Source organism: Aythya marila (assembly GCF_965140915.1).
Source record: "Aythya marila genome assembly, chromosome: 20".
Lineage (NCBI taxonomy): Eukaryota > Metazoa > Chordata > Aves > Anseriformes > Anatidae > Aythya > Aythya marila.
The window spans coordinates 7,633,328-7,660,787 of record NC_139061.1 but is presented as its reverse complement, the minus strand read 5'-3'; the positions used below and the strand labels follow the sequence as shown (position 1 = coordinate 7,660,787).

General features: G+C 41.6%; 1 protein-coding gene across 5 annotated transcripts in view; it reads right to left on the bottom strand.

The window, feature by feature from the left end:
• Positions 1-1,125: 1,125 nt before the first annotated feature.
• SPECC1 (sperm antigen with calponin homology and coiled-coil domains 1) overlaps positions 1,126-27,460 on the bottom strand; it is an 83,551-nt gene continuing 57,216 nt past the window's right edge. For all 5 annotated transcript variants that reach the window (XM_082776551.1, XM_082776550.1, XM_082776552.1 and 2 more), the window contains 5 exons: positions 25,162-25,312; positions 24,343-24,445; positions 8,221-8,337; positions 6,859-6,918; positions 1,126-6,063 (listed from right to left, as the gene is read on the bottom strand). In XM_082776551.1, coding sequence (XP_082632677.1) covers positions 5,974-6,063; positions 6,859-6,918; positions 8,221-8,337; positions 24,343-24,445; positions 25,162-25,312 — 521 coding nt within the window. In that variant the 3' untranslated portion in view covers positions 1,126-5,973. The remainder of the gene's footprint in view (positions 6,064-6,858; positions 6,919-8,220; positions 8,338-24,342; positions 24,446-25,161; positions 25,313-27,460) is intronic.

Sequence of the window (27,460 nt, the reverse complement as noted above, 5' to 3'; positions counted from 1 at the left end):
GCACTTCAGACATGTTTGTAACAAACCAGATCCCAGCATCTCTGAAAGCTCATAGATTGGATATGGGCTGCAACACAGCATCCATGGGGCTGAACTCCTCAGCAGTAAGGCAGACCTCCACAGCCCTTTGTTTGTGCAGGCTGGAAAAAGGAATTTTATCCAGGGAGACGGTCTAGAATTCAGGAAGCCCTACTTTACTTCGTGGTGAATGTTTACAATAAATGTCACCATGAGCATCGTTGCTTGGCATTCCAGTTCTGACAGAAAGTCATTATTTTTGCCCTTTATCCCCATAACTCAGCCCTACCTGAAGTTCCAAAACAAGCTTCCTTTTCCCTCCCTGTGTCACTAACCAGATGGTGATGTTTGATCTGCAAGATGCGGCTTCCTTTCAAAAGATCAGCAACTGCTAAGTCGTCTCTGTTGTGGAAAAAGAATAGCGACAGGTCTGGTCACTGGCATGCCAGTAGTGTTCGTCTCACGTTTGTATCATTTGTTTCACAGATGAGCAGAGGAATGCATCTTTCCAGCACTATGCACAAACTTAGCATCACCTCTAACATCCTGTCACTACCTACCAGGTGGAGGGTACTTTGCAAGCTGTAACTCATTTTGCCTCCTAACTTACTGGTGATGTACATTTATACTTATTCCAGTCATGAGGCCTTGTTTCCACTCTGACTACTTCTTTCTTAATCCTCTAGTCATTTAAGAGCTCCTACTGCAGAAACATGCTGGCGTCTCCTGTATCCTTCCTTGCCTTTGCAGTAGGATGGTTTCCTACTGTGTCGTCAATATGGTTTGTTTCAGAAACTGACACTCCTTTATCCCCAAGACAATCTTCTGAAAGGCATCCAAATGCATCTGTTACTGAAAAAAAAATGGAAATTGATGTATTTATGAAAAGAAAATTCTGACAAAATTTTCTCTGCTACCAGTGTAGGAGAAACAATGAACCACGAGGACCTTTTAAAACCTCTCCTGGGAGTCCTGCTTCCCAGCAGTCTGCGGAAGAATCGGCTTTGCATGTAGACATTTGAACCATTACGGCAAACATCAGAAACAGAAAAAGATTTATTAGAAATATTACACAGATTTTTGCATCATACATTTTAATAATGTTAATCTTTAAATATTAGCATGTCCAAATTTGGCAATGCCTAGTATATACATTCTAATGTGCTCTTTGTATAAATTAGATTACGATGTAACATCTGTATCCAATAGAGAAAGCTAAAAGAACTTGACAGTTTAGAGATGGTTATCCTATATGACAAACTCGAGCCTGGACCAATAATCAATAAAAACATTGTGTCCAGCCCTGCCCCACGGATCTTGGCACACGTGCAAGTTAAAAATGTAGAGACCGTCAGTTGTGAAAAATGTTAACTGTGGTTAAGTTATAAGCTTGATTCTACACCACATTGGTGGGTGAGTCTAAATGGCACTGGAGTTGATAAAAAACATCTAGTCTAGCAGAAGTTATTGCTGGGTTTAAAAATATGTCTTAATGCTCAGTGCCCTGAGTCTTTTTAGGCAAAAGCCCTCTTCTGATAGGAAAATGCATAACCTCATCCCATACAGACTCTGCATCTGATCAGATACCCAAGGCACAGCTTTGCAAGCAGCTGGCCCCGTCAGATACTTCCTGCTGGAAGACCTGGTACCCTAAGCAGAGGAAGATGAGGGAGGTACAAACAACCTACAACTGGATGAGCCAACGCTCTCGTTTTCATTGCCAAGGAAGTGAGACAGAAAAGTCAGCGAAGCCAAAAGTGAGATTTTGAAGAGCTGCAGGTCAGGAATCACACGGGGCAGATGCAATCATTCTGCCAGCGTGCACCTATTTGGTTTGGACAGAAAACTTGCACGTACTGTTTGCACATATAAAACAAGAACAATCACACAGAAAACCTGAAAAAAATAATAATTATGAAAACCTGCCAAAACTCAAGGAAGAGAATGTGCTTCACAGAGAAGAAACTGGAGAATCTGCGTAAGTCAGAAATCAGTCTGCTTCGTACGGCTGCCTTGCTGCAGCACAGGAGAAACAGGGAAGTCTTTGGTTCCTGTGCATTTTCTTGAATATCACAGGCACAGGAGGGCAAACCTGGTAAAGGCAGCAAGCTGTGTGCTCTCTTCCCTCCTCATCTTCCACACTCCATCCCAGGCTGCCCTCTTAGGAGAAACGCCACTTGAGGTGACAATCGGTAAGGACTCTCAAGCTGAAACCCTACAGACATCCGCATCCGTTGCTGTCCACAAAGGCACAGGCATATTTCCCATATGTGCCCCCTCTCCTCACACACTGGACTTTCACTCCATTCAGTTTCACTGCGTACTTTCAGGAACAGCTCATCAGCCTTTCTAGAAAACCTTCTCAGAGAGCTGACTCTGGGCTCGCTTCTCAACTCCCCTGTACCTTCCCAAGCCACGAAATACTTCACACCTTCCACAAACCACCAGTAATTCTGGGAGTCGGATCATACTCTTTTCATACTTCTGATTTCCTTCCCTCTCTAGCAGCTCTAGTACAGCAGCTACACGATGCAATACCCCTCCTTGGAACTTCACTGAAATCCTCATCTTAAACATTCTTCTCACGTGCTCAACCCAAACCAGCTTCATGGTTTCTTGCAGTCTGATGGACTACCCAAGCACATACACACAGGGGTGTGCAGGTATGTTTTTGAGTCAGGGTGTCTTTAGGGAGCACATGGTGAAGAGATTTAATCTGCCTGCATCAGGGAAAGATCCTACAAGGTAAGCTGTCAGTAATGCCACACATCATACTATCCACATATCATCACATATTCCAATCTAGCACATTTTCAGAGGATTCTTAAAACTTCTATGAAGATCATTCCTATACACTGTAGCTTATCTTAATTAATAAGCTCTTTAATATCAAAGTCAGCTAGAACTTCCATTTCGCAGTTCCAGTTGGAGATGTCTAACAAGCGCCTGCAGACACTCGATATTTTCTGAAAACCAGGCTGGTGTGCAGCATCTTGCACGGGACAAATTCTTATTCAAATTTTTAGGCAGCATCAAAAACCAACACTTATTTCTGAAAATCTGGGTCTAGAAACGTAACTGTGCGAGATTCAAAGGGAAGGAGAAATATGCAATATAGCAACAGCGAAACAAATAAACACAGTCCTTCATCTCAAAAAATAACCTGGAAGAGCATCTCAACCTCAAATCATCAGCATTTCAAAGTGAGATGCTTTCAGTTTTGAACACTGGAAAGTAACACTGAGCAACTGGTGAAACAGAGCAGCTTTGTTCCTACTGACAGAGAACAACTTGTTCTGACTCCCAGGTAAGTAAGATTATTTTAAAGAATATACCATTAGAATTGGGTAGAATTAGTGTTTGGACTATGCTATTGGGGGTATGAGAAAAGCTGCAAGGAGACGACAGGAACAGTGCTTTGCAAAATTGATTTAAAAATCAAAAGCTGCTAGATTGAGTGGTGGAATGGTTTGCAAAGCTAAAATAAGTCTTGGAGAAACAGATCAGAATAGATGCCAGAGCAGTGCTCGAAGCAAACGCAACTGACATATTAGATCAGGTATGTACACAGTGTACATCTGGACAGGCATCGGGAACACAGGCATTTCCCGCAACAAAGGGTTAAGGTTATATTTCTTTTTTAGATCATGTGGAGCCCTCTGACTTTGAAATGTTTTCCAGGCTCTGGGAATGAAAACAGTTTTTCTCATCTCTCCAAGTGTCCAATCCAAAGCCCACTGAGGAATATGGAATTTTCTGTGTTGACTTCACCACGCTTTGAACTAGAGCCCGTTGGAGAGTTAGGATCTCTGCCAACGGATACCTCAAGGGAAAAGAGCCTGCTGCATCCACAAGGCAAAGGAGCTGTGCAGTGTGGCTCCCTTCCTAAATGAACTCTGCTTAGCAACTATTTTTCTCTTCCCTCTTATCACATAATGGGAAACTTATATTTGAGAACACTTAGAGCAACGCATCCTATGTTCTCTAGGGATGCCAGAGTGTACACCAAAAATTACTGGGGACTTAATTTAATCTAGGAAGCATTCTCTTGCAACAAAATAAATCTGGCCAGCATTTACAACTGCTTTCTCAAAGTATAGGATGACACCAAAGAGTGCAAGAGCACTGTAAGTGCATGCCGTTTTTTTATCACATGGACTCTCAAAAGATTGGAATCAGACCTTCCTGGCGTGGTGGATTAGAATAAATGTCAGACTCAGGAGCAAGGGATGCTTTTCTCCTTCTGTGAAACAGGCATACGTTGTATTCCTCCAGCTTCCTTCCTGTTCAAGGCACTCACTGACCTTGGCTGCTGTCATCTATCCCCTAGTTCTCTGTTTTGCTGTGAGAAAACCAAAGTTTGAAATAGGTTGTTTACTAGTTAAATGGTATAGAACAAAAAAAACATAATACCCTCCCACCAAAGTACTATGGGAAAGCCAGAGGCTGAGATCAGCCACTTGCAAAGCCCCAGAAAACCTGAAACAAATTTCCTCTGCGAAATCACCTGTTTCTATTTCATTAGCTTTCTGTTCAGGTGCTAAGAGCAGTAAGCATATGCTATTATTTTCTTCTTCAAGATCCCTAGCTGCCTATGATTAACTTCCACAATGCATTCAGTCAGGGTCCCAGGGCTAAACATGCTAACTAAACTCCTTTCTTCTGCAAACATTATCTAAAGCCGCTAGGCAGCCTTCTACAAGATCCTGTACAGCATCCTCTCTAAGACCTGCTCCTAGAACAAATTAAGCAGCTTGCTCGATCTTGCTCCCACTGGAGACACAGAACATTTAACTTCATGGGGTGAAATAAGAGAAATGCTCTAATGTAAATTTAACAGTATCCTTCAGACATTTTACTAACAGTATTATTGAGCTGAAAAGCTCTTCTCTGGCGCCTTGGAGATTTCCGTGATGCAGCGAGGGGAACACAGTACTACATGGCAGCTTGCAGAGTGAAGTTTCAGCTGTCATTGTTACCAATAAAGCACTGTGTTCCTTTACAGGGTAACACCACTTCTAAGAGTTTAACACAGGAGAGAAGTTACTCCACAAAATATGAACTGAGATGTCACTGTATTGCTCAGAGAGGCACCACCTGATTACTGGCACCTAGTAGAACTAAAGCTAGTAACTTACGCTTGCAATATTCCTATGGTAAGTGTCTGTATGGCCAGCTGGGTAATAAGGCTCTGGCTTCCTTTACCAGTGAAGCTATAGTAATGAAACTGCAGTAACAATGCTATTTTTCTCTGAGATTACTTCGGTTTGATCTGAAATGGAGTCCCAGCACCTAACTTGTTCTTCTAGAGTTCTCTCACTAACTGGTGGTTGAACACAGCGTGGTTTCCAAGTTACAAATGATTGTGGTATTATCCTGCTGGATACGCTACGGCAAGCAACCTAGCAGATTTACTCGGACAGATGTGTGAGAATAACTCAGGTTAAGGTTTTACACACACACGTTTGTCATGATGTCTTATAAAATATATGGAGGAAAAAAACACCACATATTTGGGATGAGTTAAACATATTTTGGCAAGAAGAGCAGTTTTGTGAGCTTTTGTATTAACTTCCCAGCTTTTCTTGAGTGCCAGCATAGTCCACATTGACTTAAAACCATTTCGTGGCAGGTCTCCTGTTGGTAGAGCCTGGTTTGAGGCAAACATTGTTTAGCACACGGAATCCTCTTCAGAAATAACTCAGGCCTCTTTGAAAACATCTTGCAATTTCATGTGGGAATAAAATCGCAGATGAATTTGGTTTGTATAGATGGACAATGGTTATTTATTTGGTTGTAGTCCCAGATGTAATCAAAATTATGGAAAAGCTTTCTTTCAAACTAAGAGCTTAGGTTGGTTGTGGAAGAGGAGCAAGGGGATTTTTAAAGTGATCGAGTGCATCTGTGGCATTCTTTGTTCTCTTCCCCACTTCTGTCCACCTCTTGCTGTGTGTCTCAGGTCTCAAAGTACTTGTAAATCTGGGCGACGTACTGCATCACGCTCTGCCAGTCTGGCCGGTCTGTGTACATCATCTCACTGAGCTCCTGCATAGGACAAATTGTCGAGATTTAGTCAGGCACCACCACTGTATCACTTGGTCTTCTGAGCAGCTGTGGTTATTGAACACCGCTACTTCCAGACCAGAGCATCTTAAAGCCACATACAATATAGAGGCCCACAGGAGCAATCTACTGGCCTACTGCAATTGTAAAACTCATGCCAAAGAACAAACACGAGTTAAACGACCATATGTAGTGTACATCCTGAAAAGACCTCTTCCATCTGTAATCAAAGATTAATTTTCTATGTAATTTCATTTTATTTAAATTACTGCTTCTTTGCATGTCTTTGGTTCTGTAATTTAGCTCATGAACCCTGTAATATTTCCTCCTTCATATTAATCTTATATTTCTTGCCATACTGTCGATTTCAGCAAATGTTTTTTAAACAGCTTAACAAGAAAATTATCCTTCTGTTTCTTAAAACACTAAAACAAAAGGGAAAAAAAAAATGATCTAACAGGCAGATATAGGGCTCTGCCCATGAAAACAGGAGTCATCTTCTAGAATAAGCTTCCGAGGGGAAGACATAATCGATACTGTCATTTCAATACCAGATGATCTCCAGAGGTTACTTCAAATTATATCAATTTTATGATTCTACAAATTTAATCTGCTGGAAGTTCTCAGAACAGTGTGAAGTTTCAGAGATGATGGTGCAGGCCTTCCCTAGGACCACATGAACATTTCAGGGCAATTTGACTGACTGGACACGTGACAACAAAGGTTTTGGAATGGTGCAGGCAACAATTCCTCCCTTGTTTATCATAGGTTACTCACCAGGCTGGGTTTGATGCCTACACTTTCAGCAGCTTGAAATGCTAACAGCAGATTCCTCTTCTGTAAAAATAAAACAAAGGTTCAAAAAGGTTATCAAAGTATGATTCCTGAATCCTATCTTGCATCTGGCTAATCAAGGAGTTTAAATGAGCAGGTGTATTTCAAAACTGAAGAACACTAGATTCTACATTTTCACATAGACAAACAGCTAGATCTAGGTCCTAGGTTAAGAAAAGCTAGGAACATGAGGTGCAATAAATCTTCTGTCCAACTAAAGCTCAGGGTTCTAAGCGTGTTTTGTCATAGTTCACAAATTCTTTTCAGAATGATTTCCTTAAGAAGCTGCCAAACTCAAAATATTTTTTTTTTCTGTGACTATGGCATTCCCCCACTTTTTTTTTTTTTTTTTGTATTAGTGAGGTATACTTACAAAGAACCTCTTTGTCCTTGAACAGCTCATCCACTTTTCCCAAGCTACAGTCCTGCTTTTCACAAATAGGCTCTTGTGAAATGAACTAAACGGGGCAAAAACCCACAACCACTCTGAGCTTGTCTTTATCATGAGTGAGAGGTGCTAACTAATATATGAGGCATTCCTATACATAGCATAACACAGCATTCCCATACACGGCATAATTGATATTGTAATAGATACTAACTGTCTGAAGTAAAACCAGTAAATAGTTTTCACCTGTTTGTGAGGTTCTTAGTAACCTACCTGAATGTACTGACATGGTTTGACTTTTCTGTCCAAGTAGTTCAATAAATGACCTGTCTACCAAGTGAACCAGCACTTGAATTTGTGCTGCCTACCTCAAAAAGAAATGCAAGCCAGATCTAAAATCATCACAAGATTAAACTTATTAAGTTTGATTGGTAAGCCATTGGTTGTCATACATCGAAACTGAAACCTGACTGAAGAACCTGTAGCATCAATATAGACAGTGAGTCAAGTCTTTCACTACTCCTCTGCCTGTGGTATTTGTTAAAGAGGAAATGAAGCCACCCCCAGAAAGCCATGTTCTTAGGACAGTCAGAGCAGCAGAAAACGTCTGATGCAGCCTTTCAAAAGCGATGCTGTCTTGATATTGATATGCAGCAGTCACTAGACTCAGACTCTCTATTCAACAGTCCCTGCATTTCTCTCTAGAAGCTCGCTGTTGGGTTCCTTCCCTTTTAATCCAGTCTGCTTGCTGAGTTCTTAAAAGGCACTCGCCTCTTCCTGTTATTTCCACCTTTTTGTTCTGAATGAATCAATACCAAGATCTTGCAGCACTGCATCTGTACCACATGCTCATCAAAATGGATAATGTTCACTGTGAATTCCACAGGTTGTTCAGGAAAAGGTATACTGAAACTTACTTTATCCTGGCTGTTAAGCTCCTGGTAAGGAATATGTGCAGGCAAATACGTGTGCAGCAGAGCACAGAAGGCGAGCCCATCACTCCAGCTGCTGCTGAAGTTGGTAATATCAATATTCTGAAAGAGGAAAACACAAACCACAGTCCTGAACAGTGCTACATGACAAAAACCAAAACCAAATCAAAAAGCACAAACTTGCAAACACCAGTTTTTATGCAATCATGGAATGAAAACTCAGCAGTATTAAAGGAACATAGGTTTAAATTTTCCATTCTCCCCTTCTTTTCATGGCAAGTAAAAAGACACCAACTAGTATGGAAAGTTTCAAAATCCTGGACAAGGGATTATTAAGAAGTCAAATGTTTTTCACACTAGGCCCCAAATGGGGAGATGCTCTCCAATGCCTTCTAGATGGTGAGAAACACATGTGCAGCACATGCTGCACCTGCAGTTTTCCTTTGCTGGCAAGAAAAAGGATTTTATCTGCTCCCTTTCAATCACAGCACAGCAGAAATACAATTCCTCCAGCACTTAAAACAAAGCAATTGATACTTAAAAATGGTATTTTCTAATCAATTCCATGCTGCCTTGTCTTAGCACATCTGAGGGATGGACTTGCAGAACAATGTGGTAGTGTAATCTGCTTCAAGTGCCATCCAGACATGGGCCTGGACAACCTGCTCTAGGTATCCCTGCTCGAGCACATGGGTAGGACCAGATGACCTCCAGAGGTCCTTTCAGACTACAACCATTCTGTAATTTTGTGTATTTGACCAGTGTTACCTTTCTGATATTACACAGCAGATTACGTGTTTTAAAGAGAATGTGTAATCAACATTTATGACCTGATCCAGCCCCTTACCAAAAGCCAAATTGGACTGGTAAAAACCTAGTACTCAAGACCTAAATAATCCACTTATTTGTACGACAGGGAGGCTTAAACTTGGCAACACCAACAGCTGAACGGGCAGCTTTCCAAGAGCTGGGCATACGTGCCAGATTTGCACAGTCACTTGCATGAATGCATGTTTGCATTCTCCTATTGCTCATCAATGCAGCATCTTTCATTTGCACATCACGCAGAACTTAAAAAAAAAAAAAAAAAAAAAAAAAAAAAAGCAGATAAAGAAAGGGAAGTTTGAGATACAGAATTTAATTGCAAGTTTAAATGGTCAAAAACGTCTTCTCTTCCCTTGTCACCAGATGGTGGGGTTCTTTGCTAGTCCCCAAACTCACTGCAAGGGTGCATGCAGGTGTACAGAGAAAATCCAGTTTTCCTACTCAAGAAAACTGAAGGATTTTTAAATTATTTACTGGCTGGAGTGAGGTTCAAAACATGATATAGTTGGTAGGTGGATTAGAGTGATTACAGGAACAGAAAGGGATGTTTCAAAGTCAGCCAATCTAAAAAGAACATGTTAAAATACAAAGAGCACGGGGATACAGACTGCAGCCAGGGCTCTCCACAGGGATGCTGTGAGGCCGAGCTGTGGTTCAGCATGCACTTGTGGCCCAGCTCTGGTTCTGTGAAAGAGAAGTGAGCCTTCTGCCTTCCCCGTACACACGGATGTAGCCATGCCAGCATGCTCAGGGTTTTTTGTGGCTAAGCTTTGGTGCTCTAGTTCCAAATACCGGCTAAAAACAAAACACCAAACTAAGGGGCAGTGGCTGGAATCGCAACAGCTCCAAATGCTCGCTGCAGAGCACAGACGGCTCCAGGACACGACAGTACCGCACCGTCCCTCGTGCTGTGGCAGGGATGGAGCTGCCCTCACATCACTCGTTAGCTGTACCTTCAGGGTGCTGCATTTCAGCTCTCCCTCTGCCACTTAACCTCCCTTATTTAGCTGTTTTCCAGTTTCTTTCAAGATTCCCCAAAAGCTTTTGCTGCATCTGGTACCAAATCTCATGCAGGCGCACTAAAAGCCAGGCAGGAAGTGTTTCAGCACATGCTCTTCACTCATGCCTCATTGACTGGTTGTCCAATGTGGACTTTGTCCAGCCAGCCAGGATCTCAGATTAGTAATAAATGTCTACAGTAAAATAGGACTCAAGCTGAAAAAGTACAGAATATTTCAGGGTAAAATATTCTGGCTGTAATAAACTGACAAATATAACGAGGTTAGAAAACAGGCCACGAGCAGGGGTCATGGCTGCACTGTGCTAGCACCACCCTGCATTTTAGGCTCTAAACATCCGTCAGTGGAGATAAAAGTACTTGAATACCATCACAAGAAAAAAGTATTTTACTCTGAACACTGTCTTGGCCTGAGCCATAAATTTGCACCAGGAAGTCACGTTTCAGATTAAAAAAGTGACTTACTGTTTATCAATCTTCAGCTGGTGAGAAAGAATTGACAGCCACATCACCGAAGTGTTGAATTTACTGAAGGCAATAAATTTTAACAGCAAATCGCCTATCAGCAAATGCCAATATTCTGATTTTATACCGTATAATAAAAATGAAAATGGAGGAGTTTTAACTCGCTCTGCCAAAGGCCGTAGAGGCAGGAACAAATAAATAAAAAGATATCAGGTTTGTGTGGGAACGTTACATCCCATCCTCATTTTCGTGATGCTATGATGAGACATGGCATACAAAACTGCTCCACCCTACAGTACTTCACCATCAGCTTGATAATTTTACACATCCTTGTGGTCTTAACTATACCTAAAACCTCTCTCCTCTTCTCATGTAACAATACCTAGAGAAGTGCTAAAATCAGCAGTAAAATGAGAACGAGGTCCAAAAATCCTTATGTCTCCAACAGCATTGTCCAGCCAGTTATCTTCAGTAATTCTTGGATCTGTGTCTTACAAACAAGCAACAGAACAAAGATCGGGTTCTGCTGACAACATTTAAACCACGGATGAAATCTACAGCAAAGCGGTATGGGAAAATGAACACAAATCTGAATTTTTGTCCTAAATGAAAAGCCAAAATAAATGTAAATGCAGAGTCAAAATGAGTATCTGAAGGCTCAGCTCAGCTGTTCAGTTAATAACACAACAATACACACTTAGGCATAACCAAAAGTACCTAGCTGCCATTCTCACATCCAAAAAGCATCAATGAGTTGTGTTTCTTCCCCTCTACAAACATATTTCCATTTCATACATGCCCCTCTGGCATTCCACCTTTGATTCTGTGTTAACTACTTTTCATTTTGGGATATAAGGATATGGCAAATGAAAAGTGATCTTTGGTGTTTGGCTACACTGAAGCTTTATTTGCAATACCCCCCCCACTACACCACACTGAGAGGCATTAACTCAAACGATTTCTCAGATCATCACTGGCTCCACTGAAGCCATTAAAAAAAGGAAAACAATTTAGGGAACAAACACCTTGGAAACTATTCACTACTCCTGATTATTTTGGCAGCGGAACCCATCCCAGCGTTTCTGCCACACCTCTCTACTCCTCAGCACACAACCCATGGATATGCAAGAGCTATTTGTGTACATGGTGGTTGTTAATGTACACTTCCAAACCGCAGGATGGAGAGCCTGGTGATTTCTTTCTCACTCCGTGTGAAATCCTACAGCAGAAATCCTACTCCAAGCTCTGAAAAAATGCACGTGGCTTCTCCTGATAGACCTAAAAGTTAAACCTTGTAGGACAGCACGCGTTAGGAAGAAGATACAACATCACAGCGTGCACAGAATGAATGCAGGAAGAAACAGGAAAATGGAACAGGTGCTACAGATTGAGTTATAGTGCTCAGAAGTCAGGATGAAAAATTTGCCACCTTATGGCCATAGCATATCTGGTGTCACCAACGTCCCAGTCCTTAGCATGCCATCAGTGGCTTCACACTGCTAAAGGCATTTACACCAGAGATCAACTCCTGACCCATGGGCCAAGGGTGCTGAGCAGCTCAGATCTGCACCACTCAGGGTTACAGCATCTTTTGGAGCAGACACACCATACCCGTGTTACGCAGCACCGGACCTGGGTCTTCTGCGGTGCTCCTATGAAAGTCATATTTTGGGTGTTGAAAACCTGGGAAGAATATGAAAGTCTCACTGCAGGCCACAAGAGGTGTGGTTTTCATAGAAAGATGACATAAGAATTTTTGCGTGCCCTGTGGAGTAGCAAAAAGGAGTGTGGAAATATTTGAGAGTACGTTTCAGCTGTCTGAAAGTACCGGAGTACTTGTATGGTTCCTTTCTATGCATAGTAAAGTATCCGACATTAAGCAAAGTTAAAAATAATAATAATCCATGTTATTTAGAGAGCAAATACATTATCTATAACATTAGTGACAGGCCAAGTCTAAAAAGACACTGAACACCTGCAAGTCATTAACCTCAGCCCCCTCCTCAGGAACAGGACCTTTGCTTGCAGATAACAGCGCTGAGAGCACCGCGGTGAAGGCCCACAGGGAAATCCGTGTGATCTGTTCTCACTAAAAACAACTTCTTGTTTACCCGAGGAAAAAACAACCACCCCGTTAGATTTCGCTAGATCTTTGACTCCGAGCCTTCAGCACAAAGCAACAACGACATCACGGGCTCTTCGTTAAAACACCGACCCCAGATCTTCCTGCTCGGCAGACGTTCCTGCGCCTGCAGCGGTGGCTCTCTGAGTCGTAATTTTCTCTTGTAAGACCCAGAATTATAAATTACAGACATGAGTCAGCTTGAAGCCAGGCTGGAAGGAGCTCTGTGGAAGAAAGCCTGCAGTAACTACACCCTTAGCATCATTCTCCCCCTCCCTCCCCAGCACACAGAGTGCCTCTCAGAGTCACTGCTACAGGGCAGCACGCTGGGAACACGCTGGAGTGGCTCATCGTTGGGTTTCAGGCCACAGAGAATAGGAACTTTAACAGTGAAGAGAGAACTAGTTAAAATACATATAGAGAATAATAGAATAAGCAGAATATACAGCATAAAGAGAACCAAAGGGAATTGCCTTGTTTTTAAGAGCAGCTCCCCGAAACCAGCTCAGCTTCAAGTTTTTAAGCTTTAAGACCCACATGTTCCACACAGAGCAGAAGCCTTACACTTCAGTGGTTTTTAGTGGTTATATTTAGACACAGGTGTCTGGACAGGAACCTCCTTCATGAGCTACATCTCTGCAAAGCTGAACGCTGACCTTTCTAGCGTAAAATCTGATCGAGGTACCTTGAAAGGCAACTCCCCAGGAGTACCTCCACCCATCCATCTACAACAATAGCCGTGTGAAACTGCTAATCTCATTTGGGTTCATCACACCCTAATTGGTGGGGGACGTGTTCGTGGGCCACAGCCAGAGAGGTTCTAGCAGAGGAAGCATGTAAACTGCGAGCTCTGGCTGGGCAAGTGGTAAATCCTTCCTAGGAAGTAACACAAGAGAAGAAGGGGTCCCGTTAGCACGACCTAACCTGAGCAAACAAAACACTCCAGTTCATCTGAAATGCTCCGCCAAAGATATGAAGCATTTGGGCAATCTGCTGGAAATGTGGGTGAATTAGAAGTGTGGTCGGGTCCAGTTAAGATGGATGAAAGGCATGAATGCCTGAAATTAAAGACTGCCTGGATTCTTGCGTAATTACAGGGTGCACCCAGATGACTTGGACAATTGCACTCAGCTATTTTCAATGGGTAGCGGCAAGTCTAAAGCGATTTGCATATCACATTTAGTCAATCTATTACCAGGAAACTTTCCGAATTCGCTTACAAACCTTTTTCTCTGAAATGGCAGACAAAATAAACTAATGTCTCTTGATTTAAAAAAAAAAATAAATCCAGAATAATTTGTGGAACAGCAATACTGTTTATTGTATAGAGATTAAGTGGCTAGCCAAGATTGGGAAGGAAGCCAAATGACCTTCTATCCTCCAGGCTATATTAATATCCCCAGTTCAAATGGTTTGGGCAGCTGCAGTCTCCATAACGATTGTTTTTAACCTCTCTTTGAAACTTTGTGCTTCTATCCCCACCATCCGTATTTCTAACACTTCTGCCAGACAGCGTCATGCATCTTATTGATTATACATGGATGAAACAACGTAGCTCCAGATAACAGAAAACGCCACGTGAAAATGCTGTTAAATTGCATAATCACAGCACAATGAAATAAGGAAGTGGTGTCAGCTCTTTAAAGGTTATCCCATCTAGTACCTTCCTTTTTATAAGAAACCCCATTTCCTGCCACATTCCTAGGTTCTCTTCACTCCTTTCTTCACTGCTGGTTGTTGCTGCGTGTTGCTTCAGCTTTACTGCTTATCATTTGCTTTAGCAAGTGTGAATTAATGAGCCTTTTTAGCATAGCCAAGGCTAACATGAAACTGAGTTCGTGACATTTCTTTTTTTTGGCAGAAGCACCACTTGACCTGAACAGTCACAGGGAGCAGGGACATTTAAAGAGGACATTTAACAAGCTTATTGTCATGCACTCCACACAGATTTTTCTGCTCCCAACTATTTCAGTCTCTCAAAAGACAGAGTTCTCAGAAGATACCTGAAAGTCAGGCACGTCCCATGTTCTTCCTTACCTTTCCTAGTTGGGGTAGACTGGCAAGAACAGGTAACATGATGCTCTCTAAACCTCTGCACTCAAAACAACCTAATCTGACATGAGTTGTCTTAGAAACATCATTTAGAGTAGATTGTAAAGCTTATTATAAAATAATCCGTGTGCTCTTCAAGCTCAGCGTTTCCTTCCTGAGGTACTGAAGAGGTCCATGACCTCTGCAAGGCACCTTGGTTCCGTCATTTTGATTGCAAGAGATGTGGTGCTGCTATAACTAAAATTGTCGTAAGAATAAAAAAAAGGAAGTGGTACCAAACGGGAGATATTTATGGTAATATGTGATAATGTAATTATGTGACCTCCCATTTCCTTTGCTTGCAAGGCAAAATACAGTTGCTACTGACATGGAAATCATCACTGTAACTATACATACAAGTAACTGCCTTAATAAGCCAAGCAGCGTCTGTTCATGGCCAGCAGGTCTGTTGCTCCCAGCACTGTGTGGACGGGTAAATATTTCATCATACTTTGTCCACATTTTTTTTTTTTTGTATTGGAATATATATATAAAGACCAACTTTTAAAAACGAGAACAGATTCCGATAAATCCGGGAAAAGCTTGAGAGACAGTGCTGGCACTGTGCTCGTAACACACACAATGCATGTGAACTTTTCCTAGCAAACAGCACAAGCTCTTTTGAATACTAATTACCCTATGAAAACATTCTCATTACTAAAAGTCACCTACTTCAAAGATCTCTCTAGTGGCTAACAAAGTAGGGTTTTGTACATATTTCTCATTTGGGGCCTTTATTATCACTTTGCACCCCAGCTTCTAAGGAGGGGGGGCAGAGAGAGAGAGGCTAATGCTGAGCTCACAGTGAGCAAGCTTTTTAATACATAAATATACAGGACCAAATGAGAGCTAGCATAAGCAAAACCAACTTTATAAACATCTCTGGGCCATTTCAGGGGTGAAACAATGGTTCCAAGAGATATCTATCAAGTGTGGGTGGTACTTTTGTAACTGACACTGCTGTCCCGTTCAGCAAGTTGGACAAAACATGTTCGTTATGTCTGGAGAGGCAGAGGTGGGTGCCACAGCGAGGCCAGGAATTAGCTGGTTCTCCTCATGTCACAATCCCTTCAAATCGTTGACGACTTCTTATTTTTGCATGAGGGAAGATGCAGCAGCACAGCTCCGAGGACCACACAGATATTCTGGGGAAGAAGGGAGGGAGCAGAGGGAGGCACTTAGCTACTTCCTGCCTGGAGCCCTGGCACAGAATCGCTAATGACCACAGCGACAGCTCCCACAGTTATTTCTAATTATCTGTGGGGATAGCTCACAGCTTAAACACGTCCTGGAATTCCTGGGAAGAGGGATAAGCTGCAGAGGAAGGCAGGCTCACGGCAAAGGATGGGGACAACTTAGGGAGAGGTCTCAACAGCAAAGAATACTCACGGAAGAGGCAGCAGGGCTCAGCGCTCTCCCAGTTAAATTCATAGTTTGGAGCTGTTCCAGCTGGTGACCAATCAATTCAGTGTTTTCCCTGATTGTCATTGCATCCAGGCAACACGAGGGAAGCGTCTTGGACTTTGGGATGGATAGAATGTAAATGCTATTTTTAAAATTACCCAGCAGGATAGAGAGTTACGCATGAGAGAGCTGCATGGGCATTTAATTTATCCCTCCAATCAAAAGACTTGTATTCATTTACAGGATAAAGCCCCTTGCGTGAAAAAGGTAGAATTTGCCTCAGGTTAGTTGGCTATGCTGAAGAAGCACGTTTATGAATTGGCAACTCTGTGAAGGAGACTTGCACATGAGAAATTAAACTGATTACTCCCAACATGCCATGATTTAGCTGCTACATTTATTTTCCAGACCCAACCCTGGCTTCAGCTGAGACATAGAGAAACTGCGTGTGCCCACTGGACTGTAAGTGTTTTTATTTAGAAGAAGAAAAAAAATGATGCTGGAAAAGAATTGGGAATATCTTGAAATTTCAAACGTGTATTTTCAGTAATTAAAATTCTCAGTATTACCCTTTTATCAGGGTATCTTTCCAAATCTTACTGAAACTCATCATCAGCCACTGAGATAAGATGATCTATATTTTAACAGCCAAGGAGATCGATGTAATGGCATTACACAAAACAGCCAGGGTCACATAGGTGGTCCAAAACAGCCTTGAGAGCAAAATTCCTAATCACCTTCTTGTCAATTTTTATTTGAAGACAGGGCAGCCCCTCCTATCTCAGTGGCTTTTACCAAGACTTCCTCTGATCACTGCATAGATAGGAAAAGTCTCTTTGAAGTGAACTAAAAATTTTTCTGCAAAAATCAGAGAAACTCAAAGAGACAGAAATTTTACCCAGTTCTCAGAAATACACAGAATACAAAAATAACTTTCTGGTAAAACCCCATTGCACATATGTTCCACTTCTAAATGTCAAAATGCTTTAAGCAATGTGGGTGCAATGCTATTTACAAGCGTACGCAGGCTCTCCTACCAGAGCAGATACGCTGGTGTACGGTACTTTAGAAAATGTCACCGTCCACCAGAGAAGAATTTTGAAGCGTTAATGGCATTTGTAAATATTAAGACAGCCAGATTTTTTCTGTTTACTCAGCAGGCCCTGGCCATTAGCTTCTAATCGCCAGCACACAGGTTGGTGTGGCAGAATGGAAATCTTCCCACTCTTCCCCAGAAGAGGATGACTCCTCCCTGAATGCTGTCCAGAATGCATAGATGGCTGCCGTTTACATCTGGAGGGGTTTTGTTCAGTATCTTTCCTCAGCCATATCACACAAATTGGGAGTTATTTGTTTTACTGCTGATTGTCAGTAGAGAAGATGAGAGCACTCTGGGAACCCAGCCTTTCCAGAGCACACAAACAGTGTGTAACAGCAGATGGATTTACCTCCTGTCCCCGTTGCTGGAAAGACCTGGCTTGGAAAGGTGGCCAGATAACTTCTGCGTCCACTCCTCTGTGTTACTGCTGAATTATGGAATGCCACAGCTTACGAGTTCTCATGACTAGTCAAATACTTGAATAGAAAGGTGGTAATGCTGCTGTGAGAGAGAGAAGCTGATACAATTTGGGAACACACTGAAGCAGTTCTATGCTACTTGTTGACACAAACACAGAAAGTGAGGTAGAAAAGGGTAAGAGAATCACTACCACATCCACAGGCACATCTTCTGATTAAACAACTGGGTTCTTTCTGATCGCATTTTGGACAGTGCACAGCTGTACCAGGATTCTCAAGGCTGTAAAACTAAGCTCCATTCATTATGTTAGCGTCAATGGATACATCTGATCTGATTGTTTCGTGAGGCAAGTCCCAGGAATTACATTCTGCCCCGGTTCTGAGGTTGAGAGGATTGGTTCTGGTTTTTGTTCCATTCGGTTCTTTGATTCTTTACTGGCACTGCCAGCCTGAGCACCAAACCTGAGGACAGCAGTAGCATTTGCAATAGTGTCTGTTCCCTTTCTATAGTCCAAGACAATGCAAAGCTGAAGTGAGGCAAAGTGCTCAGTCTAGACTTAAAAAAATGATTGAGACAGCAGTTGCTTAAGAAGATAGTCATCTACTCACCCTAATGGCGTACAAAGAAATGATGGGCTTCTTGCTTCTAAATATAACCCTTGGTTTCCAGAATAAGGAAGAAACTGTCAAACACAGACATGTTAATCTACAACTGGCCATGACAGAGCTTGTGGAGCTGTTATACAGCAGGACTCCACAACACGCAGCCCCTGAACCCGCCTGCTTGCTGCACCAGCAGCCAAGGAACCGGCACCCTGGCTGGTGGGCCAAGCAGCAGCATCCTCCCTGACGTGGGAGTGTTGGCCCTATGTCCATGAGACCAAAGGGAACACGTTAGATCCTCATCAGCCTATCTGCTTTTGTACATCTTCGGGCGATACTTAATGTGTGCTGGATGTCATCCAGTCACCAAATGAATCAAAAAAACATGGGAAGAAGCAGGGGATAATACCACGGAGTAGGGCTCAAGAACAAAGACGATATGGTGGAAATACTACCCAGCGCACAACTGAAAAGGAATGTGAATTCCTGTGAGAAAAAGAAAGCCACAAATTCATAAACATAAAGCTAGTATTATTCCGAGTTTAAATTGAATACAAAAGGGTAAAAAGCTTTATATTATATCTGCTGCCAAGCCACTAGATTACTTGACAAACAACAAATACTGACACAGCCTTTATTTTTCTCCCTAAGCTTTTGCATCCTTGCTACAAGAAGAATATAGTATCGTGCAGACGCTGCCATTTCTACAACGTCTGATATACCAGTTTTATGCTTCTAGTAGCCAGAGCACTCAGAATTACATTTCATGACTTTCAGGTTATGTTTGGAAGTAATTTGTTTCCAATTGCTGTCTCTCAGGGCTGGAATAGCCATAATAACTGGAACACTTCAGGGCAGATATTTTTCTTCTTTTTGAATAGTTCGCTGAGGCACTACATAGGAAAGGCACTTTTATTAATATATTCAGCAAAGACTAAGGCTCAAGTATTGCCGACAGCATCAGGATATTTCATCAGAGCCCTAACACTAACAGTGTCTTAAGAAAAGGAAGCATGAAAAAACAATTCATAACTTTCCAGACAAATATTCAGAATGACTGAGGGTACAGATTTTAGTACTTTACTAATTCAGACTAAACAATATATGTTGGAGATTATTGCCCTAAAAATAGTTCCAATGCACTCCTAAGAATACTTCCTAATACTGCACAGTGTTCCTGGGACCTGCTACAGAGGTAAGTGACACCAAATACAACAGGGAAACAAAAGTCTCTTCTAGCTTTGCTCATAGTTGCTCGAGTATTTTAATGCAGAATAATGAAAAGGAATTATTGTCTCCAGGAGCTGCTTGTACATGTATGATGTGAGAGCTAGGTAGAGATCATGCTACCTAGTACTTACTGTGTGCTGTTGGGATTCCTCCAGATGGTGTCAAATCTGATCTGAGGCTGTGGAAACCAAGTTTCCTGTGGAAACCAAGACCACCGATACCAATTTGTCAGCCTTCTGCTGTCGGTGTCAGTGATAATGGGAAGCACTGCCTCCATCCATGAGAAGACGGACTCAGACTGTCATAGTCATAAAGCAATGGCTCGTATGCACGGGTAGGGAATATATGATACAAAAATCTTTGGAGGTATAGCTACTATTTCCCCCTTGTCAGTTCTACAGCATTTCTTATCTCCTACTTTGCATTTCTTCCTCAAACAACCACACAGACAGATTCAGTATAAAAGATGGTGGTTCTTCAAGAAGTGGATCCCAAATGGGTCCTGTTAAACCAAGTGTAACTTGATAAAAGGAACAAACATGATGGTACGTTGGAAAAAAGACTCAGTCTCAAATTCTCTTTTCCTCTGTGCCATAGGATAGATGTGTAGTAGTTGGAAAAAAATGCAAAAACAGTTCTTTTAAGCAAGCCATCTTCATTAACATGGTAGCAATTCCATCTCATCTCTGAAGAGGGTATGTGGCAGAAATAATAATCCTAAATTTTAACGATCACGGGTTAAGTGCCTCTTGATGTTCCCTGTTTTCACAATACTTCTGTGGATAGCAATAGATTTAATCTAGAGAGGTTTGGCCCCTTGACAAATGGTCTCCACAGAGAGCAAAAAGAACCAGAGCACTTAAATGACACTACAGTCACTAATGATATGATTATGGAAGGTGATAATGCAACAAGAATGACTCTCAGCAGCTTCCAGGAGTTATGACTCATGGGAACAGAGCCTATTAGAAAAGAGGCACCAAATTTCTACTTCACACTGTTGCTATGATGTATAATCTTTTTAAATAGATGAGAAAAAAAAAAAACACAAGACAACAGAGAAAAAGCTATTTTAACATAAATAACTTACTCTCAGCAGGCTTTGCGGTTTAAAGGACTTGTGGTAATTGAGCTGCAGAGCCACAAAAGCAGTTCTCAAGTCTGGTCACCTCACCACCCTACATTACATAGCATGATGTCAACAAATTCAGAGAGGCAGGACGAACAGTCTATGCATGTTTAGCAAAAGAGATGTGGCAGTGTACATTTCTTATAGGCAACCACACTTCAGATTGAGTTGGGTTTATTTTGTTTGCTTGTTTGTTTTTCAAGCTGGAGATTTTCCTCAAGGAAGTGTTGCAAAAAGCCACTAAGCCCAAAGCCTTATTTCACGGCAATTCTTTTTGATGCAGTGATTTTTTGCACTTCCCCTGAACAGTTATTCAAAATTGATGCCCAAACTGCCAGAAAACATTGATCTAGGCATTGAAACCTGACAACTGAAATCATATGCTAGAACATACCATAGTTTGAGATCTCACTTCCATATTTTTTTCCTCTAAGTCATTAAACTGAACTTCAGTTTATCAGTAACAGCTTTACCTCAATTCTCGTACTTCTTTCTCAGTTTTCTAAAATATTACTTTCTCCTTAGTGTTCATAACCTTTTGATATCAAATCACTGTTTAAATAGGGATCTTAGAAATGACATAGCAGATTAGAGACACGTAGACGCTTTCATGTTTCCCCTCAGTTACTGTAAACTCACGCAATTTCTTTATTTAAAAAAACAAATCAAACCCTCCAGGCCAACATTCATTTCTGTTGCACTTCTCTCAACTCCCTCCAGTGTCCCTCTCTTGTTTTACGAGATTGCCTCCCAGGCAACACCACACTGAAGTAAAAAGCCAGGGAATGTTCCCCTGTAGTCAGTGTAAGGATATATGCCAGGAGCAGTAAATGTAAATTTCTATCTATAGCATAAGCCTTGCATGGATTAAAGCATTTGAAAAGTGTAGCCTTGTGCATTGGTCCCTAGGTCTTATCCCCAGATACTCTCCTAGGTCACTAATCCAGCTTTCCTCAGGAGATGTGGGACACAGGCAGTAGCTGCTACCGAGAGAATCAGTTATTCTAATCCGTTTTGTTCATATCGTTTAATGAAATCAGATTTCTGCCTAATTTAAACAGAAAGGAATCCCCCTCCTCCTCTTCAGCTCACAGACAGACTTATATTAAACCTCCAAGGCAGCACACTGCGATACCGAAAATAAGAAGCTAGGCAGCCAAGCATCAAGTCTTATTTTCTCTCATTCCACTGCGTCACTGAGCTGAAAATAGTTTGCTTCCCAAACTACTTGTGGTTCTGAGCTTCATGTCAGAAAGAACATAGCCGTATGCTGGGATCTGCAGATGATGCCTCACAGATGGGGGTCTTATGTATGAAAAATAAGTGAATCACGTCATCAGGGTTCTGCTTGCTGGAGCTCATTACTTCATTCCCACCAGTGCAGTGGCTAAGGCAGGAAGGAGGATGATGCTCTTTCCTCCCTGTGGAGCTCAATATCAGCCTTATCGTAAGGGTGCAAGGGTCAGGGGAAAGCTAGTTCACGAAGAGTCCGTGAATGCAGCACAGCGAGCACGATGGGAACAAGAATCTGGGGAAGACTGTCCAAGAGATAGTGCCTCTAAACGAAGCTATGAGGATAGAGAGGCGAGACTCTCACCATAAATCAAGACATTGTTTGTCCTTCGATACATCTGATTTTAATTTCTACTCTGAGATCTCAACACTCTAGACAATAACCCCCCCCAAACACACACACACCCCACAGGCTGAACTCCTCAGCTTCTCCTGGCCTACAGAGTGTTTGTCAGTGCTGTACCTGCTCTTTTTGAAAACTGCTGAGCGTTCATTCTGCTGCTTTAGACTAACGACAGAGGATGGCCTTCAACCGAACAAGAGCCTCAGCAGAGCAGGAACCAAAATGACAAAGCTTTTTCTGAAATATCAGCTGGACAGTCACATTAGTAGTAACAGCATTCCAACAGCCATATATAAAGCAAAGATTTCTATTGTCCTCTGAGCCAGGGACATGCTTTCCTCCAGAGACTAATACTAAAAGGAAAAACAAATAGACCCGGGCTGCTTGCATACCTCCTGGGTGGCCTGCTATCCGATACACTGTTAGCTGCACTACTTGGGTTCAGGATAGAAAAACAAAACTCCTTCTCTTTTCTATCACAGAGGGAATACTTGTCACCAGTCTGGTACCTCCCGCATCAGGGCAGGCCTTTATGTCTGCAAGCGGCACAGTAATTTCTAAAAGCAGTACCCTCAGTCCTACCTGGGTGTAATAAGACACACGTAACTACTACAGGCTGCCTCCCAGAGAACGCTTCCAACAGTGACCCCAGATGAGTCAGGCTATTTTAAAAGAAGTGGAGGAAGTTCCTATGTATGACATTTAAAACAAAAAAGGGCAGAAGAAAGTCTTACTCAGGGGTTGGGCTTTCTGACCTAACAAAAGTTAGACTTGGAAAAGTTGTATTTTGCCAATCATTTTCTGAGGACTGGATGGAAATGTGTCATGTGTCCCCACCCCTTCCCCTCTCCCCAGATAACTTCTAATCCAAAACCAGGAGAATTTTAGAAGATGAGATACAAGTAAATATAAATTCAACAGAGTTGAAGACGTAACTTCACAGGACAGCACTAGAGTCTTCTATGCAGTATCGCACAATTGGAGGCTAAAATCTAACCCTGGCTTTACTGCTTCTAAGGTGTGTCTAAAGGCAGGAGCTTTCTCTGGTACTTGTCCTTCTGTAAAGTTTGTGCAAGTCATTCATGTGCACATGAATGTGTGCTATGTGCTAAGAAACAACTCACACTTTCAGAGATGAGCTTATTTAAAGAGAAAGCTACTGTCTTTTCTTCCAAACTCCTGTGCGCTGCAGCTAATGCTTCATAAAGAGCTAGTTGTGAAGAAAAAAAAATGTTATTATTTACTTTAAAAGATGGGCTCTGCTTTTATTAAAGACTTGCTCCAGGGTGCATATCATGTGGTGATAACTGCTTTTGTCTTCTGCTCTAAGTAACAAACAATATTATTCTTAAGAAAAAAAAATCTCAACATTATATCAAACTAAGACTATCCTGCACACCCAGCATATATCACAGGATGGACTGTTGCCTGTAACTGCCTTCTACAGCTCAGTTACAAGCAGAGTCCAAGGTCTAACTCAACTGTATACAAACACCAGCAAGAGCTTTATGAGCACAGCAACGGCCGTACAATAACTGGAGAAATTATTATGCCTGTTCAGCAGTGGAAAATCACTACATAAAGAAATCACAAGTTCTCAAGCAGTCAAAACTTGTTTTGTAAAATTCAGTGAAACTTCTGTAGATTAGAAAGAGCAGGACCCTAACTTGCAGTTTGGGCAAGGCCACACATAGAAATATTTATTTAGTTTTACAGAAATTACCAAAAAGAAAACACCCATAATAACACACAACCTATACAAAAACGTTAGTGTCATTTCAAAAATTGATACCAAATTGAAGACACCATTCATATACACTGTTTCTCACCATCAGTGACCTTTGATGCTGCAAATACTTCAGCTTTTGCATGTGAATTACTTACGACAATGTAATATTGGGGTCTGCAGTGTTAAAGAAATCTGAAGGAAGAGCATAGAAAACACCCAAACAGAAGTAAACATGTAAAAAGCAGCAGACTGAATACATTTTTCTGAAGTGACATTGCTTACTGAATGTGTGTAAGAAAATGATGGAACTGTTCTCTAGAGGAAAGTAAAAATGTACCTGGTAGCCCTCTGTCTTCTTTTGGCACCATTTCAACAGAGCGTTCCTCTTCGAACCACCATACTCCCGGGCAAGGGCTGCCAATGGGTCCTTTCTCTCCACACTAATCCGGGGGGTGTAAGGGAGAAGAAGACAAATATGTTTGAAATCTCTTTTTTTTTTTTTTTCTTGCAGTACGTAAATAATATCCATATGACAAACCAAGATGGCATACAGAACCTAAATGGAAACCAAACTGTAATAGCTTTCAGAGCACAACTTCTATCTAAAGAATCTGTAACAATAAATTCACATCCAATTGAGCTGCTGCAAAATGAGTTCTTGAATTAACTGAAATATCTGGAATCTGTATTGCAATTAAGGCCTAGAGTACAGTTAAAGGCCATCTGTCAAAACACCCACACTGCCTTCACCCTACAACGTTTACTTCTGTGAATAATGGTGGAGACCAGAGGAAAATGATGTGTCTGGCTTTCTCCTAGACCTCAAAGCTTTTAGTTTTTTAACTCACCATAACGTGCAAAGCTACAGCAAGATAATGATGGGATTTTGACATACAACTGAGTGACTCCTGAAAGCTTAGTATCCTCGTTTTGTCACAATTGCTCATCTTACAGATAACTGTGGTTATTATAGCCTGAATTTTGATATTTGGCTCTGGTATAGTTTACACAGCCTGGTAATTCAGAATCAGACAGAGCAGCCAGCAGACTTTCTACTGGAGACAAGAATCCACTGGATTGAAACGTTCATCTTGGTGCTAAGTAATGCTGTCAATCTTTCCAACGCGCTGTTTTTCCCAGGAAACTTAGCTTGTACCTGAGTTTGCTTTGGGGTTTCAAGCTGCTGGAGTTTGAGGTAAGCATTCTGCTGCTGAAGGCCATAGGGGGTTTGCTCAGGGATTCCAGGGAGGGGCTTTTACGGAGGTAATGGTCTGGTTTCAGCTCGTCATTTCTCCCCTTCAGAAGGTCTGTGGGAATTAAAAAGGAAAAAAAAAAAAAGCTGTCAGTTTGCAGTCTGAGGAATTCGATTAATCACTGTCCTGCCACCCAGCACACAATATGTAGTCTGTTGTTTTGATTCTAAACAAATGTACTCATTTGTTCATTAAACACACATGGGGCTAGGAAACCTTGAGCAGATTAGAGGTGATCATAACAAGGAATGGCTTTGATGATTTCAACAATACAGACTGCCTGGTTTCCTGTGATTGATACTCCTGCTGGGGGGTAGGGGCCTCAGGTGAATGAGGGGAAATACCAAAATCCACAGACTTAAAGGTTCAAAAGCTGATCACCAGATATCTTCACCAGATGACTGACCAGCCCTAGTATAATAATTTCTTTTCCTGCCACTAATATTCATGTAACAAGACGACCTCTTGCCTTCTAAATACAACCCAGCAGTAAAAGGCATTTATTATCACATGATGATTGGCATGCTATCTAACATGACTTTGGGAAGTCCCAATACATTCACAGCAGATGCATCTGTATTATTATGACATATATTAAGTATTTTTAAATATTACATATTGGTTTTACAGTATATATATTTATGTGTGTGTATACTTTAAAAAATCAACAAAATTAGTAGCCATGGAACCCAATGTTGATACGTTTTTGAACAGAAGCCAGAGATCATAGAAATCAAATTATTTCCCCATGCACATCAATTACAACCGAGTGATGAATAACAGAGTTGTCCATTTTTTCTCTGTAGACAGACTGTCAACAAGCCAGGATCTATGAGCAGCACATTATGAGGTATCAGAAATTAATTGAATGCAGAACATTTAACTTTGTCTTTCTTTTCAGCTACTTCCCTATGTTAATAATTAAATAATGTCACATCTCCTAAACATATGAATTCCTTCTTAGCTTCAGCAAAGGATAGTATCAGTGAATCAATCCTAAATTTCTTTTCAGCTGGGGTGTATCAGCAGTTGCCAGACAAGCACATCCTTCCAAATGGAGCGTGGTAACCATAGGTGTGCAGCTGCCCTTGCTTTGGCTCTTGGAAGTCATTAGACTAACAGCATTTATAGCTGCTGAGAGCTATAGGCATTACTGCACCTTCTTTCCACAGCAGAGGAGGCCGCTAAGTTCCTATCTATTAAGTCATATTGATGGAAAAGGACAGAATCCAGTCCTAGGACTGTTTTATTCCACGAAACCTGGCTGTTGGCAGATCTTTGTTGTGTTTGCATATACCTTGCTCAGTCAGGATCATCCTTCCCTCCATTCCCCTGTCCCTTCTTCATGTACATCATAAATTTGTAACAAGAAATAGCACCAGGATAATGCTTTAAAATACTGCACACTACAAAATGCAGAACAGAAACCCTAGATCTCATTTACCTCCCTGAAAAGGGAGGCCCTCTCCTCCCAAACAGCTGAGCTTATTTAGAAGAAGTAACTCCACATGTCTGTGTGTATGTGTATTTGGATATATTACCCCTTTGCCATTTGAAGGCAATACAGAAAATCTGATTTTATGCCTTTTGGTGGTTTTCCACTGTACGGTCCACATGCATATGTCTCTTTAGGTTGAGTTGATGGAGAACTGCCAACTGCTTCTCCCAGTTATCTCAAATTTTAATAGCCACGCCAGTCAGACAGGCATTCAATGAATTATTCTTGGTTTTTTAAATTTAAAAATATTTTGTTTAGAGAAACAGATGTACAACAAAGGGCATATCAATAGGCAAAATCTGAACATTATGAAGAGGAATGTAGGTTTCTCACTAGCCTGTAAGGGTGGCAAAAAAAGCGCGCTGTTAAATTGTCATTAACATAATTGGACTTGGCTAATGGCATGGTGCAATTAGGAAGTGCTGTGCCAATCATTCAGAACGCATTCTTGTGTGGTACAAGAGAAGGATAAGGAAGGCTCCCAGACAGGAATAAAAGCGATTGGAAGTACAGTGCTGTGTAACTGCAAAGAAAGGAGGGTGCAGACGAGGGTATATTAGGAGCCATTTGGAAAAAGAAATGAGATAATGATTAAGGAACATCATATCCTGTTAGCACAATCTGTTTGCACTATTTAAAGAAACATTTTGGCTACTGGCTTGACTTATACAGTAGTGCCAAAATGGTGCAAGTAACAGTATCCA